Raw genomic sequence first — 21,113 nt, forward strand, 5'->3', positions numbered from 1 at the left:
GTTGAAAAACTTATTCGGGTGTTACCATTTAGTGGTCAATTGTACGGAATATGTACTGAACTGTGCAATGTACTAATAAAAGTATCAATCAATCAAATCCACTCATGTAATTACAGACACGTCGGTGTGTTAATTGTTCATCACTGTTAATAGTTTGTATTTTTACGATGTGTACATCACTCCGTCTGAGGAGTTTTGTAACTGTTTCCCCATTTGTTTATTAGAACAGTTTACTTTCGTCAATTTTAAATGGCACGAAGAATCAAAGTCTCAATTAGCCTAACTAGGTATGCTGTATGTAATTTATAACCACATCAGCATTGTTTTTAATATTAGATAAAACAAAGTCACAGATTATTATCTAGTATGTGTTTTTAATTATTGAACTGCATATCAACCTCATGATTTCCAGGTGGTTGTTAGGATGTTGAAAACACAACAGCATACAAATACAATATTTCAAGTCAAAAACAGACACCAGAAATGCAGTAAACATAAAAGTCATGCTTTAAAGCTGGGAAGGCTGCAAAGTTTATTCCATTTGTTTGTCGTTACCTGGTTTCCTCCACCGGTCTAGTGGTCTTCTGACTCGAAGGACTGGTCTGATATGTAAAATGTGTCAATAAGCTGCAGGCACACATCATTAGCTTTAAGTATGATCTATTGAGAGGCACAACAATGACACTTTAGCTCGAATTCTCTAAACATCTTTTAAAATATTATACTTCAAAGTGTGAAAAAAATGGTTTGAAGAGGTAAATATGCACTCGCCACAACTTTTACACCACTTTTCTCTGAAAACAACAAACACAAACTTGCATGCATTGTTTTACCTACTTTGCTGGTTCACCAAAAAGTATATATTTTAATAAGAGAGACCACATTATCATTACTACTGGGTCAATGACTTGATTTCAAATTACATACTATATATTTTTATTACAGGGCTGAAATATATTGGCAATGAACAACGTACAAAACAAATAAATACATATATAAAATCAAAATATTTTAAAAAACAAAGCAATCACTGACTTACCATCAGTGAAAGCCAAAGTTTTGTTTCCTAGATAGAACATGATAAAACAGTGGTTTCGTCTGCATGAGTAACGCTGAATTCCAGTCTTCCACAAGCATTTGGACGAGAATAGCAACATCTTCACTGCAAAAGTTCTGGACAGTTCCTTTTAACTATATTCCAAAATGACAAAACAATAAACCTCTTCCCGTGGTAGACAAATAAGTGGTTTAGCACGTTAGCATGCAAAGGAAGTCATATTTGTCTTTCGCATAAATTAATTTATTAATTTGATTGGGTGCTAACACATAATCTGTGCATACAGCTCGTTGTTCCAACTTCGTGCAGTTGATAGCATCGTAACTCTGCTTTTTAACATATTTCATTAATGGCTGGTCTGCGCGGGAATAAGAAGACATCGCAAGACGGCTCGGTGCTGCAAATTTTGCATCTTTTTTCACTATATTTAGTGAATATTCAGAGCTTTCTAGTGTTTTCCAAAAAAGTGACAAATCCAGAAAAATTTTTTGGTTTTACACTAAACTAACGTAAAAGCATGTATCGCTCTTCTCAATGAGCCCCACCAACATCTAAAAGCACTCAGTCTTTTGACATAAAAAACATGACTAAAAAAAACCGACTTTGCATAGTTTAATAGTTTGCATTACGGCCAATTCTGCAAACAGAGCAACATCTACCAACCCAACACTACAGATAGCTTTTAGTCCTACAGAAAACATTGACTATGCTTTCTAGTCTCATCATTAGCCTTACTGGCCTGGTGTTTTCCAGCACAGCCTGCTTGTTGACACACTCTGTTCTTGTGCAGACTGGCCATAGTTATCACAGGAATGCCCAACTTTCACCCAAGGAGTGATAAAAGAGAGCACATTTCTAAAAGGGATTTTTTTTAAATACGGTTATTTACATATTTTTTTTTAAAGATGTCTTTTTTGTTTTTTCCTATTTCTAACTCAATGTTTTTGTGGCCTATGTCGGCCCATCAGCCCAATGATCCCTGCTTTGAAAAATTCTGATTATTATAAATCCTCCCCAAGCCACTGGCACTTATTTTAAGGATGTGTGGCCTCGTTGGACTACAACATGAAGCATTCTTAGTGTCCTTTGTAAAATGTTCTACGACATCGAAGCAATGCCAGCTACTGCCAGGAACATTGAGTTTGACGTCACAAAGTTTAAAAAAAATTATATTTGCGTGGATAACGTGATTCTTAAATCAATAAGCAGCAGTTTATACAGACATTCCCGTGGTAATAATACTACATTTAGGGTATAGCGACATAAAGGCCTGGGCTGATTATTAGTCCAACAATAAATTAACTCGATAATTTGTGACAAATTGCTTTGTGCAAAATGAACCCATCATCATGGTCAAAAGAGCCAGTATCATGAATTTGTTTGAAAGTAATGGCAACAAAAACAGCATTTCAAAATGCCTAATATTTATTGAAGAGCAATTTTTGCTAACAGAGATTGAGAGTCATTTTTATTTTTATTGTATGAAAAATACTAATGATAAAAGTTTTTTGCGTTTGAAAGGGTTACATTATTAATATTGTCGTATATTATATTATGATTACACTTCTGTTTAATTTGGTCTCAAAACGATGCTGACAATAGTATTGGGGAACAATCTGCCATCCATTAAACTGTGTAATGTGCCCAGGCCTAGTTTCACGGCGTGTTGTGCGTACTGAGGCAACATCATAGCAGGAACCGGTGAGGGTGAGGTGGTGTGTAATAGTCTTACAGTCTTGCGCTGGATGAAAGTAGTGTTTTTCTCAGTTTTTGTTTGTATCCTTCAAGTACCAAAAGTTGCTCAGATAGAGCGGCGCCAATACTGAATAGTTGAAGTGCTATTCAGAAGTGCCGCATAATTAGCAACATCCGGGTGCTGGTGCTCATGGTAGCATCTGTTGCAACGCCGCATCGTCCAGTTTGTTGACGGCGACAATCTGATCCAAGTGTTGAAGGTAGCGGTCTTCATCTCGCATGAAATGTGGGATTCTGGCGTTGGTGGTCACTGCTAAATAACGTAGCCTCTCCACATCTTCATAGGACACCTGCAGGAGTCAAGGTGGTCAACGTAGTCGTATGTTGCTATGGTTACTAAAGTTAGCACAATGAACATGTGCTTCAGATTCACTTGTTTGGAAGAACCAAGGAAGACTGATATCAATTCAAACCACAGGTTAAAAGTGTACAATATGTCATTAACAAATGTATAATACAAAACCCATCCATCCATCTTCTTCCGCTTATCCGAGGTCGGGTCGCGGGGGCAGCAGCCTAAGCAGGGAAGCCTAGACTTCCCTATCCACAACCGCTTCGTCCAGCTCCTCCCGGGGGATCCCGAGGCGTTCCCAGGCCAGCCGGGAGATATAGACACTGATGGTACATGGAGCGGACCGCCACAATCAGACAGTCCGATACCCCAAACTCTCTGTGACCACTCCCCACAGGACTTCCTGAGGGACAGAGTTGAATGCCTTCTCCAAGTCCACAAAGCACATGTAGACTGGTTGGGCAAACTCCCATGCACCCTCAAGGACCCTGCCGAGAGTATAGAGCTGGTCCACAGTTCCACGACCAGGACGAAAACCACACTGTTCCTCCTGAATCCGAGGTTCGACTATCTGGGGTAGCCTCCTCTCCAGTACACCTTACCAGGAAGGCTGAGGAGTGTGATCTAGTACAAAACCCTAATTTCACAAACTTGGCACACTTAGCAACGGTACCAGTATCATTCCTCTATTGATATTACTTACTAAACTCTAATTTTATGTCGACAAAAGCAGTTGACTATGTATGTCGATGTTGGCTTAAGCAGGCACTTGGTAGTAAAAAGAAAAACTAAGTGGATCAGACTTGATGAGTTGGTCCACTTAAATGGGTTCCACTATAAAAAGTGCATCATTTTGTGGTAGTCAGAGGTGAGTAGTAACGTGCTACATCTACTTGAGTAATATTTGGGATGAATTTTACTTCTAAGAGTAGTTTTAATGCAACATACTTTTACTGGAGTATTTTTATAGAGAAGAAACGCTACTTTTACTCCGCTCCATTTATCTACATTCAGCTCGCTACTGATTTTTATCGATCTGTTAACACACGTTTTTTTGGTTTTCGTTGTCAGACATACCTTCAAAGTAGGATCTATCGCATGCCTGCGTTTCACCAATCAAATGCAGTCACTGGTGACGTTTGACTCCGTTTCACCAATCAAACAGAGCCAGGCGGTCACATGATTAACTGCCCAAAAAGTTTTAGCGGCAAACAACAACAATGGCAGAGACGACAACGAACGCAAACACCCCTGGCCTCACATAACATCGATGTTCACGATTCAGACAACCAAAAAAACAGTTATGTAGGGCGTTGTCATATGTGTCTCCCCAAACAAGTGGACATTTCAGCTTACATGAACTCAAAATCAAATTTGAGGAAGCACATCGCGTTAGTAGATATTTTGGCTGTCACCGCGGGCTAATGTTAGCTTCCCTGCGACAAATCACTGTCAAATGTACATAGTTTGGGTATAATTTATTAACGTACTGCAGCCTCATAGACAGACAGAGACACACACACTCACTCATGCATACAAACACCAATCAGAAGTGCCCATGTGTTCCCAGGTGCAGCCCACACCTATCAGACTTCATGATTTGCGTAAAGGCTATTTTCCTTTGTAAATCTCTGCCTACTGAGCCTATGGTGCTGTTACGTTATTGTGGCTCAATTTGCATTAATTATTTTTATTTTAATGTACTATTACTTAATACATTTTAATATGATATTATATTAATAATAACATTTTTAAAATATATTTTTTCCCTTGGGGATTATTAAAATATTTCTGATTTCTGATTCTGATATATTTTTGTTTTAGTTGCTTAAGAAATATTCCTGGCTCTGAATTTGTTCATTGCTATTCTTATGTTTTTGTGCATTATTTGTTGCCGTCATCATTAAACGAACAGGTTACTCATCAGTTACTCAGTACTTGAGTAGTTTTTTCACAACATACTTTTTACTTTTACTCAAGTAAATATTTGGGTGACTACTCCTTACTTTTACTTGAGTAATAAATCTCTAAAGTAACAGTACTCTTACTTGAATTAAATGTTAAATGGTTGTACTTGTATAGCGCTTTTCTACCCCTTTTTAAGGAGCCCAAAGCGCTTTGACAGTATTTCCACATTCACCCATTCACACACAAATTCACACACTGATGGCGGGAGCTGCCATGCAAGGCGCTAACCAGGATCCATCAGGAGCAAGGGTGAAGTGTCTTGCCCAAGGAAACAACGGATGTGACTAGGATGGTAGAAGGTGGGGATTGAACCAGTAACCCCCAGATTGCTGGCACGGCCACTCTCCCAACTTCGCCACGCCGTCCCCTTGAAATTGAGTACAATTTCTGGCTACTCTACCCACCTCTGGTGGTAGTTACACAAGGAAAGCGTAAAATAAGGCCAACATTCTTTCAGGCTTGTGGGTTTTCCTTTAACGGGTATCTATACTAGTATCTTAGTGTCAATCAATCAGTTATATTTAAAACTTGTTAAAGAAAAAACTTTACAAGCACACATTTTTGCTCAAGTGATTAACCATCCGAAAAGACTGGGGGAAAAGCGGAGTCACTCCTGTGCCATATCCTGTGGATTGCTTACATAAAGTTCTTACACTGACCTTTCCCAGGGAAGTCAACATCTTGAAGTCAATGTCCCTCCGATGGCGAAGTATCTTGAGGACCCCGTCCAAGTAAACTTGGTCTTTACTGAAGCAGCCTGTGAAGATTAACATGCCTGATTACCGTAGATGTAGAAATCACAATACTGATTTTTACACTTTATACATGAGGCACAAAATGTTGTTCTGACTTGTTACATGATATTTAAAGACGTCTATTGCTCACTACAGAGTGTGTGTGTGTGTGTGTGTGTGTGTGTGTGTGTGTGTGTGTGTGTGTGTGTGTGTGTGTTTTAGGGCTGGGCGATACATCGCGGGTTTGTCTATGTGGGGACGGCGTGGCGAAGTTGGTAGAGTGGCTGTGCCAGCAATCTGAGGGTTACTGGTTCAATCCCCACATTCTACCATCCTAGTCACGTCCATTGTGTCCTTGGGCAAGACACTTCACCCTTGCTCCTGATGGGTCCTGGTGAGCGCCTTGCATGGCAGCTCCCGCCATCAGTGTGTGAATGTGTGTGTCAATGGGCGAATGTGGAAATACTATCAAAGCGCTTTGGACTCCTTAAAAAGGGGTGGAAAAGCGGCATACAAGTACAACCCATTTACCATGTGCGATATAGAAAATGACTATCATGATATTCAAGTATACGTTCTCACACAGTTGTTTTTAGCTGCGGGCATTTCATTACAGGCTCTTTTCACTCTTTGTTGTCTCTCCTTCTCACAGAAGCGCACCTTCTTACACACGTCACATACTGTCACGTCATACGTATACGCCCTCGCGGAGCAGAGAGGTAACAGCATGGGTAACGTTAGCTGTGTGTTTTTTCGATACGTCATCTTAATGACATCATGCACAAAAGTGCACTCATAGCTTGTTTGAAAATGTCTGACAATCTTGCACTTTCAGTTTTGGAAATGACATGAATTTTTGTGCCACTTCTTAACTGTTTAATGAATACAGTTTTGGTCAATTGACTCAGTTGTGATTTCCTTCTATGCATGAAAGTTTAAAATGAGCATATATTAATGCAGTATGAAGAAGAATGTTTTAATGTAGATACATAGAATCATCATACTGCTGTGATTATATTGTGTATCGCGATATGACCTAAAAATATCGAGATATTAAAAAAAGGCCATATCGCCCAGCCTTAGTGTGTGCGTGTGTGTGTGTGTGTGTGTGTGTGTGTGTGTGTGTGTGTGTGTGTGTGTGTGTGTGTGTGTGTTTACCGGCGTGCGACGTGTCCGTCTGTCCCCTCTTGGCGCGCAGGCAGTATTCCCAGCGGACGTCTGGATCCTTAACAAAGCGTGCAATGTGGCTGAAGAGCTGACTGAAGCTCATTTTGCCGGCATGGAAAACTGTATAGTAAAGAAGAGCCGCACGCCAAAGGTACGGCTGTTTCCGTAGCAACACACTGTGCAGGCTGGCTAGCCCTTCCTCAGTGGGGTTAGCCGGCTTGAGGCCAAACTGCTTCCTGCCTTCTGCGGTGGACCAGGGCTGAAGACTGTTGTTGACCCCTCGCAGATAATGTGTGCCTAAAAAAGAACAAAGGTTGAATTTTACCATGTATCGACCTATTCCTGTAATACAAACTATTACTAAAATGGCAATCATTACAACGCAAACCTATGCTAAAGCTGTTTCATAAAATCAAGAGATACAATTTTTTTCCTCATGAAACTTTCAAAATTACAAACCCTGTTTCCATATGAGTTGGGAATTTGTGTTAGATGTAAATATAAACGGAATACAATGATGTGCAAATCATTTTCAACCTATATTCAGTTGAATATGCTACAAACACAACATATTTAATGTTCAAACTGATAAACATTTTTTTTTGTGCAAATAATCATTAACTTTAGAATTTGATGCCAGCAACACATGATAAAGAAGTTAAGAAAGGTGGCATTAATACTGATAAAGTTGAGGAATGCTCATCAAACACTTATTTGGAACAGGTGGGTGCCATGATTGGGTATAAAAGCAGCTTCCATGAAATGCTCAGTAATTCACAAATAAAGATGGGGTGAGGGTCACCACTTTGTAAGCAAATTGTCGAACAGTTTTAGAACAACGTTTCTCAACGAGCTATTGCAAGGAATTTATGGATATTACCATCTACGGTTCGTAAAATCATCAAAAGGTTCAGAGAATTTGGAGAAATTACTGCACATAAGCGATGATATTACAGACCTTTGATACCTCAGGCGGTACTGCATCAAAAACTGATATCAGTGTGTAAACGATATCACCACATGGGCTCAGGAACACTTCATAAAACCATCCATCCATTTCTACCGCTTATTTCCTTTCTGGGTCACGGGGGGCGCTGGCGCCTATCCCAGCTACAATCCGGCGGAAAGTAGGGTACACCCTGGATAAGTCGCCACCTCATCACAGGGCCAACACAGATAGACAGACAACATTCACACACTAAAACTTCATAAAACCACTGTCAGTTACTACAGTTGGTCACTACATCTGTAAGTGCAAGTTAAAACTCTACTATGCAAAGCCAAACCCGTTCATCAACAGCACCAAGAAACGCCGCCTGCTTCGCTGGGACCGAGCTCATCTAAGATGGACTGATGCAAAGTGGAAAAGTGTCCTGTGGTCTGACGAGTCCAAATTTCCAATTATATTTGGAAATTGTGGACGTTGTGTCCTCCGGAACAAAGAGGAAAATAACCATCCAAATTGTTATAGGCGCAAAGTTCAAAAGCCAGGATCTGTGTTGGTATGGGGGTGTGTTAGTGCCCAAGGCATGGGTAACTTACACATCTGTGAAGGCACCATTAATGCTAAAAGGTACATACAGGTTTTGGAGCAACATATGTTGTCATCAAAGCAACTTTATCATGGACGCCCCTGCTTATTTCAGCATGACAATGCCAAGCCACGTGTTACAACAGCGTGGATTCGTAGTAAAAGAGTGCGGGTACTTTCCTGGCCCGCCTGCAGTCCAGACCTGTCTCCCATCGAAAATGTGTGGCGCATTATGAAGCGTAAAATACGACAGCGGAGACCCCGGACTGTTGAACGACTTAAGCTCTACATAAAACAAGAATGGGAAACAATTCCACTTTCAAAGTTTCAACAATTAGTTTTCTCAGTTCCCAAACATTTATTGAATGTTGTTAAAAGAAAAAGTAATGTAACACAGTGGTGAGCATGTCCTTTCCCAACTACTTTGGCACGTGTTGCGGCCATGAAATTCTAAGTTAATTATTATCTAAAAAAAAAAAAAAGTTTATGAGTTTGAACATCAAATATCTTGTCTTTGTAGTGCATTCAACTGAATATGGGTTGAAAAAGATTTGCAAATCATTGTATTCCGCTTATATTTACATCCAACACAATTTCCCAACTCATACAGAAACGGGGTTTGTATGTTTACGAAATACTGTTTAAAAACTGGCTCAATTACCGCATGCACTTTTGTGGTTTAAGTACAGTGATGCATCGAGCCCTGGTCCATTGTCTACTTCTTATTCTTAAAATGGCCGCAGAAGTTGATGTTCAACCATAAAGCACAGAGACATAATTATTGTTTAGCATTAAAACACGTTTTTAAACCTTGACATCCATGACCGTGGCATGTGTCAGCTCACCTATTTCATGTCTCAGCATCCCTTCCAGCCAGTGCTGACGGGCTCCGGCCAGGTTGATGGTCAGAGTGGGACGACAACTCTCCACCACCATCACTGCCTGAGAGAGCAGCTCGTCAGACAGACGTACCACAACCTACAGACAAACATACACACACACACACGACATCACCATTGTCCTCACAAGGACAACCAAACAATGCCTTAATGCCTCTGGAAACTTTAGATAATTTGTTATAGTGGTCTCTTTCTTAACAAGATTCTTTCTTCCAGTCTTGTGTAGGTTTACAATCTTGTCCCCGAGGTCCTATGACGGCCTTTTAGTTTTGCCTGTGGTGATGGAGATATTTGAATAGAAAAGACAATTGCTGTGACAGTTGTCTTTTACCCACATAATTTGAGATTAAGACTACCTTCGTAAAGGGGCAGGGCTAATTTAGGTACTTCATGGACACAACGAGCCTGTAGATCTTGGAAATAGGGATGGGTCCAAACATTGGGTACTTTTATAGGTAGGGACCGGGATAATGTTTTTTTTTAAGTAAAAATGGAGAAGAGAACGTTGTGTGCAACAAATACTTTGTCGATTACCGAAGCTTTTAAACTAAGTACAGTATCAAATAATCACAAATCATGTTGCCGCGAGCACACAGCTAATTTTGCTAGTCCACAGTGGACCAGAGGGCGAAGATTGGAAACAATACTACAAATAGCATTGTCTGACCCAAAGTACAAATAGTGCTGCAAAAACTAATAATTTTCAAGACTGTGACCTTACAAAAAGTAATTTAAAGAGTTTATTAAAACCAACTGCAAGTTGAGTTACATAGATGCCTTGGAGATATCGTCAGCTAAAAATGAAACTCGAAATCATATTCCAGTTGCACTTGCACTTTCTTTATAAGGTTAAAGCTACCTGATTGGAAATGTAGTTGTCTGATGGAATAACTTTTGTATTTTTCTCGCTTGATTTCACATATACTGTGTGTCTTTTCATTGAGTCAGTCAACTATAAAGTTATTTGAATTGAAAAACATTGCTTAGGGCAGGCCTGGGCAATTATTTTAACCCTGGGGCCAAATTTTGAGAAAAAAGTGTGTTGGGGGCCGGTAAATCTATTTTTAGGAAAACTACCGGTAATACAAAACCTCACAATAAAGTCTGATTGAATGCTAAAAATGTTATGAACGGAAAAACGGAATGGATTTTAAATGTTTTCTATGAACGATAAAAGCCTGAATATTAAAAATAGATGAACGTCACACCCCCTCAATCGACATATTTTACAATAAAGCCAAATGCAACAAAAATGCAACAAACAGCGAAATATGAACGCGAAGGGTAAAAAAAACAAAAAACATCTACAATCTGATGTATGTGATATATCACTAAGCTTTAGAACTTTCTTGTAAAAATCTCCACCCACATGTCAGGCTGGCCGCTCTGGAAACACTCTGCGGAAATACTCCCCACGCACACTGCTTGCTGCCTCGTCTGACCTGCTGTGACGTAGATTACCGTTGTAACTAGTAGGGTTGTACGGTATACGGGTATTAGTATAGTACCGCGATACTAATGAATCATATTCGGTACCATACCACCTCTGCCACACCCTAAGAGTTTTTGTTAAAATAAAGCCAATAATGCAATTTTTTCTGGTCCCCTTTATTTAGAAAAGAATCAAAAAGTACCGAAAAGTATCAATATGTTATTGGTATTAGGACAACACAAGTCACTAAAATATCACGCAAAAGCGCAAATTCCAACCATTGAAATATGTTGTATAATTCAAGACTTATGGCTATTTGAAAACATCACTGCACATCATAATGGCAGCTACATTTTCCATCTTACAGATCTAAAAAAAATATTTGGGAATGTCCGGCGGGCCAGATTGAAAAGCTTAACGGGCCGCATATGGCCCCTGGGCCTTAACTTACCCAGGTCTGGCTTGGTGCATCAAATGTTATCCAATCAAGTATTTTTGCAATATCCTTTTCCTTTAGGTCACTAAAAGGTGTGAATAAAATAACAAATACATTTACAGTACAGTATATTGTGTTATCAATCGTGCATTTATTTAACTGTATTATATGATTTTATTGATATTATTGATGTTTCTTAATCACAAAGACTTTTTGTTTGCAACAGAATTGACAACCTTAGATTTTATAGCATGTTTTCTTGGTGGCATTTTCCATAATACAAATGTCACGTATTCAGTCAAACAAAATAGCACACAGATTCTGAAGTTTATGTAAAACCTGATGCTTCGCTAGGACTAAAGGATGTCAAAGTGTTTTTAGGCACTGAGCTTAGGAGACACAGGCTATCTTTTCACTCACCTCACCCACACAACTTTCCTTCTGCAGATATTTGCGCACTGCGGCCCACACTTGACTTTTAGGAAGCACACCACCACCTGTGACTTCCACAAAAGTCTCATAGGAGCCAAACTTATTCAGGACACACTCCATGATTCCAACAGCCTGCAGTCACACACAAACATGAACCAATGTCTTTTGAAGATTGGATATTTTCCTTCGATTGTGTCATACCTGTTCGAGGAAAAGTCTGGAGCCCTCGCTGTACTTGTCCAAAACGGACCTCGGCTCAGGCTGGGCATACTCGAACTGAGGCTCGTACTTGAAGTCGGACTGGAAGAACGTGTATTTCTCCTGCTCCAGGTTTAAAGGTCTGAGGGCAACAAGCAGGCATGGCCTGCTTGGGGAAGGCAGTGAGTGGTCTGTCGTCCTTTTAGCAATGTGTGGCAAGGAGGTGGCGGGTCGCATTAGACCCTTTTTGGCATCTAGCCCCAGGGAGTGGTTGACTGAGCATGAGCTCTCGCTGCGACGCATCCAGGCACGGGTGCCCAGTCTGGGGCTAGTCAGGCTGCGATTAGGGGGCGGTGGGGCGGTGGAACTGCGCCAAGGTGGTTGCACGAGGCGCCTGGCTACCTTCTGGTCCTGAGATCTTCGCAAACGCTGAGGCGTTATGTCCAGGCTCAGGAGACAAAGAGGTTGTTTGGCCGTGGCACCCATTTTTGGCTTCCTCTCTACTACTCTGGCAGTCTCTGTCTGAGCCACAAACCCGTTCTGCGACACTTTTTCCTGTTTGGAAACCTTGCTACTTCCAGCCTGATGTTTCCGCTTGGTTTTGATGGTGCTGCTGGTTTTGGCAGCTTTGTCTGGCTCCAAGCTGCTGCCCCCAGTGTGGTCCCCCTCAACATGATCCATGAAGACTTCCACTGAGTCCAACACCATCACCACAGCCTCGGGGTCCGTCCGTCTTGCTCTGACTGATGCAGACACAGCACAGAATGATGTTGCGGTGATGCAATGAGTGATAGCAGAAGATGAAGGGTAAAAAGTTTTTGTAAAAGTCCTGCCCCAACTCCTCTTTCTGGTGTAGCGCTGAGTCCTACAGTCAACCTTCTGACAGGCAGTATCAGACAGATGGGTGATAACAATTTTTGTGAAATGCCTGGACGTTGTTTGGTGCAAATTTTACCGCCACATTAGTGTCACTGAAAACATTACGACGCTACAGGTTCGACATTTCCTAAACAAAATAGAAAAACAATCAAAGCCTTGTCCTTATGTTTACTGGTTTTTGTCATGTCTAATGACTGCAGAGGGCATACCTGTCAGCATTAATATCTAAATATGTTATAACATTTCCCAATAAAAATGTTAAAATAAGGGTTTTTCATTGTTATCACAAATTGCTGTTAAATTAGTAAAAAGAAAAAAACATGCCCAAGTCAAGACTCAAACCCTCGTCCATTGCTTTACCAGCAAGAATTCCAATAATCTCATGACTGTTGTGCCATTGTATCAGTTTTGTTTTAGTTAAGATTTTAATTATTGAAGGGAAAGGTGGGTCCTAAATTGAGCTACGACCGTCTGGTGACATATTTGTTATACACTGTACTGTATTATCACTGTGATACTTCAACATGCTTCAACTCTGTCATAAATCGGTGAAAAAAACAAATACGTGTACTGTACACACATCATAAGTCAGGGGTCTCACACACGCGGCCCCCACCTTAATATGAAAGTTTAATGTTAGTGCGGCCCGTAAGTTTTATATGAAAGGCGCTTGACCGCGCGTTGTGTTATTTGGGTCCAAAATTGCTCTTTCAACGTTGTTGGTTGCCTACCCCTGCGTTAGCGGAAAAGCGGCAAATGAGTGAAAGCGACAGAGACGTTGCCATGGAGACAAGGGTTTTCTTATGTGCCTGGCTGCAGTCAAACCACGACACCTGTCCGTCAGTAATAACAGTCCCCGATAACTTGGACCAATTCAAACCGTTATTAGTTTTTTTTATTGTTTAATTTGCATTGCCTCACACGATGAACACTACATATATTTCTATATGATGCCGGATAACACTTTTTTGCGCTCGCTATCCCGACTATTATCCACCAACCGGTGTGTTGCTGTAGGGAGGAAAAGCGGAACGACACACATTGCGGAAATAACATTATTCTCCTTGCGTGGGCTGAATACAAATATATTCCACAACCCCAAGACATGTCTTTTTCAAAGCCTAGAGTGAAGAGAAAGGTTAGTGATGAGCAAAGACAATTCCAGGAAAAGTGGGAGATGCAATATTTCTTTGTTGAGCACAGGGGCACCCAGACGTGTCTTATTTGCGCAGAGAAAGTTGCGGTGCACAAGGGATACAATTTGAAACTTCATTATGCAACTAGACATGCTGAGGAGTATGCAACACTGAGTGAGTATGCCTCACCCAGACTCTGCATCCAGTGGCCCTTCAGGTAAATTGAGTTTGAGACCACTGCCATAAGTAATAATATGACAATAATGTGTTTATAAAGTTTGTATTCAATCGTGGCGCACGGCCAGGGCAAAATATATGTCGCCACATCTTACAAATTTGTTGTTTTTTTTTACGTAAAAACGTATTAAAAGGTATATTGTGTATTATAGCATCCAAAAGAAGACACACGCTTGATTCTCTTTTTAACTTTTATTGCCAATCTTATGCTAACAACTGGCAACCAACACGTATTCCCTCCCGTCTGTGTCTGTGCTTCTCCAGATACACTACAACACTTCTTCATTCTCTGCCAACACAGTGTGTTCACAGAGCATGGGAACGATGAACATCATATGGCACAAACATTAAAACCACAGGTAGCTACAGTATAAATAGGTACATGCATATACATATATATATATATATATATATATATGTATATACACATACATATATATGTATATACACATACGTACGTATATATAAACATACACATATACATATATATATCCATCCATTTCCTACCGCTTATCCCTTTCGGGGTCGCGGGGGGTTGCTGGAGCCTATATCAGCTGGGTTTCGGGCGGAAGGCAATGTACACCCTGGACAAGTCGCCACCTCATCGCAGGGCCAACACAGATAGACAACATTCACACACAAGGGCCAATTTAGTGTTGTTGATCAACTTATCCCCAGGTGCATGTCTTTGGAGGTGGGAGGAAGCCGGAGTACCACGGGAACCCACGCAGTCACGGGGAGAACATGCAAAGTCTGCCGGGATTGAACTCAGGACCTTCGTATTATGAGGCAGACGCACTAAACCCTCTTTCACCATGCTCCCCAATATATATATATATATATATATATATATATATATATATATATATATATATATATATATATATATATATATATATATATATATATATATATATATATATATATATATACATACACACACACATATACAGTGGGGCAAAGAAGTATTTAGTCAGCCAACGATTGCGCAAGTTCTCCCACTTAAAATGATGACAGAGGTCTGTAATTTTCATCATAGGTACACTTCAACTGTGAGAGACAGAATATGGAATAAAAATCCAGGAATTCACATTGTAGGAATTTTAAAGAATTTATTTGTAAATTATGGTGGAAAATAAGTATTTGGTCAATAACAAAAATTCAACTCAATACTTTGTAATATACCCTTTGCTGGCAATAACAGAGGTCAAACGATTACTAAAGGTCTTTACCAGGTTTGCATACACAGTAGCTGGTATTTTGGCCCATTCCTCTATGCAGATCTTCTCGAGAGCAGTGACGTTTTGGGGCTGTCACCGAGCAACACAGACTTTCAACTCCCTCCACAGATTTTCTGTGGGGTTGATGTCTGGAGACTGGCTAGGCCACTCCAGGACTTTCACAGGCGTCTTCTGGAGCCACTCCTTTGTTGCCCTGGCGGTGTGTTTGGGATCATTGTCATGCTGGAAGACCCAGCCATGTTTCATCTTCAAAATCTCACTATACATGGCACCATTCATTCTTTCCTTAACACGGTCGTCCTGTCCCCTTAGCAGAAAAACAGCCCCAAAGCATGATGTTTCCACCCCCATGCTTCACAGTAGGTATGGTGTCCTTGGGGTGCAACTCAGTATTCTTCCTCCTCCAATCACGATGAGTTGAGTTTATACCAAAAAGTTCTATTTTGGTTTCATCTGACCACATGACATTCTCACAATCCTCTGCTTTATCGTCCATGTGCTCTCTGGCAAACTTCAGACGGGCCTGGACATGCACTGGCTTAAGCAGGGGGACACGTCTGGCACTGCAGGATTTCATTCCCTGTCAGAGTAGTGTGTTACTGATAGTAACCTTTGTCACTTTGGTCCCAGCCTTCTGCAGGTCATTCACCAGGTCCACCCGTGTGGTTCTGGGATTTTTGCTCACTCTTCTCATGGTCATTTTGACCCCACAGGATGAGATCTTGTGTGGAGCCCCAGATCGAGGGAGATTATCAGTGGTCTTGTATGTCTTCCATTCTCTGATAATTGCTCCCACAGTTGATTTTTTCACACCAAGCTGCTTGCCTATTGTAGATTCACTTTTTCCAGTCTGGTGCAGGTCTACAATTATTTTCCTGGTGTCCTTCGACAGCTCTTTGGTCTTGGCCACAGTGGAGTTTGGAGCCTGACTGTTTGAGGCTGTGGACAGGCGTCTTTTATACAGAACGAGTTCAAACTGGTTCCATTAATACAGGTAACGAGTGGAGGACAGAATAGCTTCTTAAAGAAGAAGTTACAGGTCTATGAGAGCCAGAGATCTTCCTTGTTTGAAGTGACCAAATACTTATTTTCCACCATAATTTACAAATAAATTCTTTAAAGTTCCTACAATGTGAATTCCTGGATTTTTTTTTCAGATTCTGTCCCTCAAAGTTGAAGTGTACCTATGATGAAAATTACAGACTTCTGTCATCATTTTAAGTGTGAGAACTTTCACAATCGGTGGCTGACTAATTACTTTATTGCCCCACTATATGTATGTATGGATGAAAATTACAGACTTCTGTCATCATTTTAAGTGTGAGAACTTTCACAATCGGTGGCTGACTAATTACTTTATTGCCCCACTATATGTATGTATGTATGTATGTATATATATATGTAGGTGTGGGAAAAATCACAAGACTACTTCATCTCTACAGAATTGTTTCATGAGGGGTTCCCTCAATCATCAGGAGATCTCCAGTAAATCTCCTGATGATTGAGGGAACCCCTTATGAAACAGTTCTGTAGAGATGAAGTAGTCTTGTGATTTTTCCCACACCTACATATTGCGCTCTACCACGGTATCGAGCACTATTCCCTGGATAATCCAATCAAGAGAGATATATATATATATATATATATATATATATATATATATATATATATATATATGTGTGTATATATATATATATTTATACATATATATATATACATATATATATACATATATATTTATACACATACATATACAATTACATACATATATATATATATATACAAATATATACTGTAAATACACATATATATACACATATACATACATATATATACATACACATATATATATATATATATACACACACACACACACACACACACACACACATATACATTTATATATATATATATATATATATATATATATATATATATATATATGTAGGTGTGGGAAAAAAATCACAAGACTACTTCATCTCTACAGATCTGTTTCATGAGGGGTTCCCTCAATCATCAGGAGATTTTAATGGAAGCATTCACATACAATGGTTTATATAGAGCACAGAGTGGGTGGGTACAAGCAGGCGTAGGGTGTGGTGATTGGCTCATGTGTTACCTAGGAGGTGTTTCCGTCTATGGCGGCATGTTGAAATGATTTCACTGCGCTTGTTGAGGGATGATAGATCTGGATGATATATAATAAACAGTTTCTCTTTTAAGCATAGGTTGCATCTTTTATTACCACTGTTGTAAGGTGTGCTGGATGCAAGAATTTGCCATGTTATTGAATATTCAACATTATTGTCTTTGAGGTTCCAAATGTGTTTGCTGAGTTCTGTGGAATTCTGCAAAGTCTGGTTTCTAAAGGAGGCGTTGTGATTATTCCATCTTGTTTTGAACGCTCCTTCGGTTAATCCTACGTACGTGTCGGATGTGTTAATGTCCTTGCGTATTACCTTTGCTTGGTAAACGACTGATGTCTGTAAGCACCTTCCGTTGAGAGGGCAATCAGGTTTCTTGCGACAGTTACATTCATTATTGGTTTCAGAGTCGTTTAATCTGGGGGTAGGCAGTCCTTTGTATGAATAACATGCAACAAATCATTTCAAACCACAACAAAGCAATTGCAAAAGGACTGCCTACCCCCAGACTAAACGACTCTGAAACCAATAATGAATGTAACTGTCGCAAGAAACCTGATTGCCCTCTCAACGGAAGGTGCTTACAGACATCAGTCGTTTACCAAGCAAAGGTAATACGCAAGGACATTAACACATCCGACACGTACGTAGGATTAACCGAAGGAGCGTTCAAAACAAGATGGAATAATCACAACGCCTCCTTTAGAAACCAGACTTTGCAGAATTCCACAGAACTCAGCAAACACATTTGGAACCTCAAAGACAATAATGTTGAATATTCAATAACATGGCAAATTCTTGCATCCAGCACACCTTACAACAGTGGTAATAAAAGATGCAACCTATGCTTAAAAGAGAAACTGTTTATTATATATCATCCAGATCTATCATCCCTCAACAAGCGCAGTGAAATCATTTCAACATGCCGCCATAGACGGAAACACCTCCTAGGTAACACATGAGCCAATCACCACACCCTACGCCTGCTTGTACCCACCCACTCTGTGCTCTATATAAACCATTGTATGTGAATGCTTCCATTAAAATCTCCTGATGATTGAGGGAACCCCTCATGAAACAGATCTGTAGAGATGAAGTAGTCTTGTGATTTTTTTCCCACACCTACATATTGCGCTCTACCACGGTATCGAGCACTATTCTCCGGATAATCCAATCAAGACATATATATATATATATATATATATATATATATATATATATATATATATATATATATATATATATATATATATATATATATATATATATATATATATATGATATGTGTGCATATGTATATATGAGGTAGATCACCTCAACTTGGTCATTTATTAAGTAATTGATTAACGTTGAAAAACTTATTGGGGTGTAACCATATAGTGGTCAATTGTACAGAATATGTACTGTACTGTGCAGTCTACTAATAACAGTTTCAATCAATCAATGCCTACTGAGCCTATGGTGCTGTTAAGTTGTTGTGGCTCAATTTGCCTTAATTTTTTTTATTTTAATGTATTATTATTTAATATATATTATTGTTTTAGTTGCTTAAGAGATATTCCTGGCTCTGAATTTGCTCATTGTTATTTTTATGTTTTTGTGCATTATTTGTTGCCGAAATCATTAAACGAACAGGTTACTCATCAGTTACTCAGTACTTGAGTAGTTTTTTTCACAACATACTTTTTACTTTTACTCAAGTAAATATTTAGGTGACTACTCCTTACTTTTACTTGAGTAATACATCTTTAAAGTAACTGTATTCTTACTTGAGTACAATTTCTGGCTACTCTACCCACCTCTGATATGAACACACACAAAAATAAAATACCTCCAAGTGGGAGAGTACCTGCTGTAAGTTTAAAAATAATTTATCTAATATACCTGGTAATAGTCACAAGTAGATAATAATTAGAAAAATACAAAAAAAATTAAAATAAAGAAGTGAGTCAACATAAACTGATTCCACTGTTAACTGTATCGATAACAGTGGATGAACACAACCTCCACAAGAACACAAATTAGTTGCTAATCAACTACAGCTTAAACTAATTAAATACAAATGTAGTCATTGCAATATCATTCCAAATGTTGATGTTGGTCTCGTTTGTTTTGTAGAACGAGCTCACATTGCAACATTTTATCTTAAAACGCAGACTAGACAGACAGTACATACCGAACAAGGTGTTGTGGAGGTTTGTCCTCCCAGCCCTGGCGCTTCACTCGCACATCATGACCACCAGCACTCGGCGGTAGTTGTGGTGCAGGAGCAGGGAGACAAGGAGCGAATAACGGTCCGACCTGCTGAGGCCCTGAGGCGATCGCCTGCCTGCGCCGGCCAGGAAGCGGCGACAGTGTTGGAAGAAATTACGTAATACGTCGCTGCGTGATGACATACATTCCCGGCTGTATTATTTCCGGTTCCGTTGTCAATAAAACAGCTCCTTTTTTTTAAGGACTTTTTTTTTTTTTTTTTTTGCATGACTCATTAAGAGGTCATATTTCCAGAAAATGAGATAAGATCCATCCATTTAAGAAAGTGGTTCGCAAACCTTTTTTCAGTCCTGTGAACATTTTTTTAATTCAAGTACTCTCTAATCAGAGCAAAGCACTTTTGGTTGAAAAAAAGAGATACAAGAGTAAAATACAGCACTATGTCATCAGTTTATGATTTATTAAATTGTATAACAGTGCAAAAATATTGCTCATTTGTCTTTCTTGAACTATTTGGAAAAAAATATTTAAAAGTCAGTAAAAACTTGTTGAAAAATAAACAAGTGATTCAATTATAAATAAAGATTTCCACACATAGAAGTAATCATCAACTTAAAGTTCCCTCTTTGGGGATTGAAATAGAGATCCATCTGGATTCATGAACTTAATTCTAAACATTTCTTCTCAAAAAAATAAATCTTTATCAATTTTTATGGAACATGTCCACAAAAAATCTAGCTGTTTACACTGAATATTGCATTGTTTATTTTCACAGTTACATTCATATTTTGTTGAAGTATTATTCAATAAATATATTTCTAAGTGATTTTTGAATTGTTGCTATTTTTTGAATATTTAAAAAAAAATCTCACGTACCCCTTGGCATACCTTCAAGTACTCCCAGGGGTACGCGTAACCCCATTTAAGAACCACTGATTTAAGATAATACTGTTGAAAAATATTTGGGACGTAAGTGGAATAAACAATCTAGATGGGCCAACATTTTTTTATTACGTTATGTAGGCTGACCATATTGTGAAATCCCCAAAAGAGGGCACATATATGTGCCAAGGCACACAGCACGCCAAGGCCGGAACTAGGTGAACATTTGCCAATGATACTTGAACTTGCTTTTTAAATAATATATTTATTTAAATAAAGCATTTTTTCTCCTCTGTTGACAGCAGTGTTGGCGCTAGGAATTTTCAAAATGGACCCCATCAAGTCATAAAAATGGGGTCCCACATAATATGGGTTGTACTTATATAGCGCTTTTCTACCTTCAAGGTACTCAAAGCGCTTTGACACTACTTCCACATTTACCCATTCACACACACATTCACACACTGATGGAGGGAGCT

General features: G+C 39.4%; 1 protein-coding gene across 2 annotated transcripts; it reads right to left on the reverse strand.

Moving 5' to 3' along the window:
* Positions 1–1,908: 1,908 nt before the first annotated feature.
* Positions 1,909–19,949, reverse strand: kiaa0895l. Of its 2 annotated transcripts, none has more exons than XM_061887010.1 (7): positions 19,715–19,949; positions 11,905–12,644; positions 11,692–11,835; positions 9,350–9,446; positions 6,965–7,270; positions 5,732–5,829; positions 1,909–3,102 (listed from the first exon to the last, which is right to left on the reverse strand). In XM_061887010.1, exons 2-7 carry the CDS (start codon positions 12,607–12,609, stop codon positions 2,941–2,943), a joined length of 1,512 nt encoding a protein of 503 aa, XP_061742994.1. In that variant the 5' UTR covers positions 12,610–12,644; positions 19,715–19,949; the 3' UTR covers positions 1,909–2,940. The 2 variants fall into 2 exon arrangements, with proteins under 2 accessions (XP_061742994.1, XP_061742993.1); XM_061887009.1 differs by having other exon boundaries at positions 9,350–9,482; positions 19,715–19,948.
* Between the last annotated feature and the right edge of the window lie 1,164 nt (positions 19,950–21,113).

Source organism: Nerophis ophidion, linkage group LG25 (genome assembly GCF_033978795.1).
Source record: "Nerophis ophidion isolate RoL-2023_Sa linkage group LG25, RoL_Noph_v1.0, whole genome shotgun sequence".
NCBI classification, from domain to species: Eukaryota; Metazoa; Chordata; class Actinopteri; order Syngnathiformes; family Syngnathidae; genus Nerophis; species Nerophis ophidion.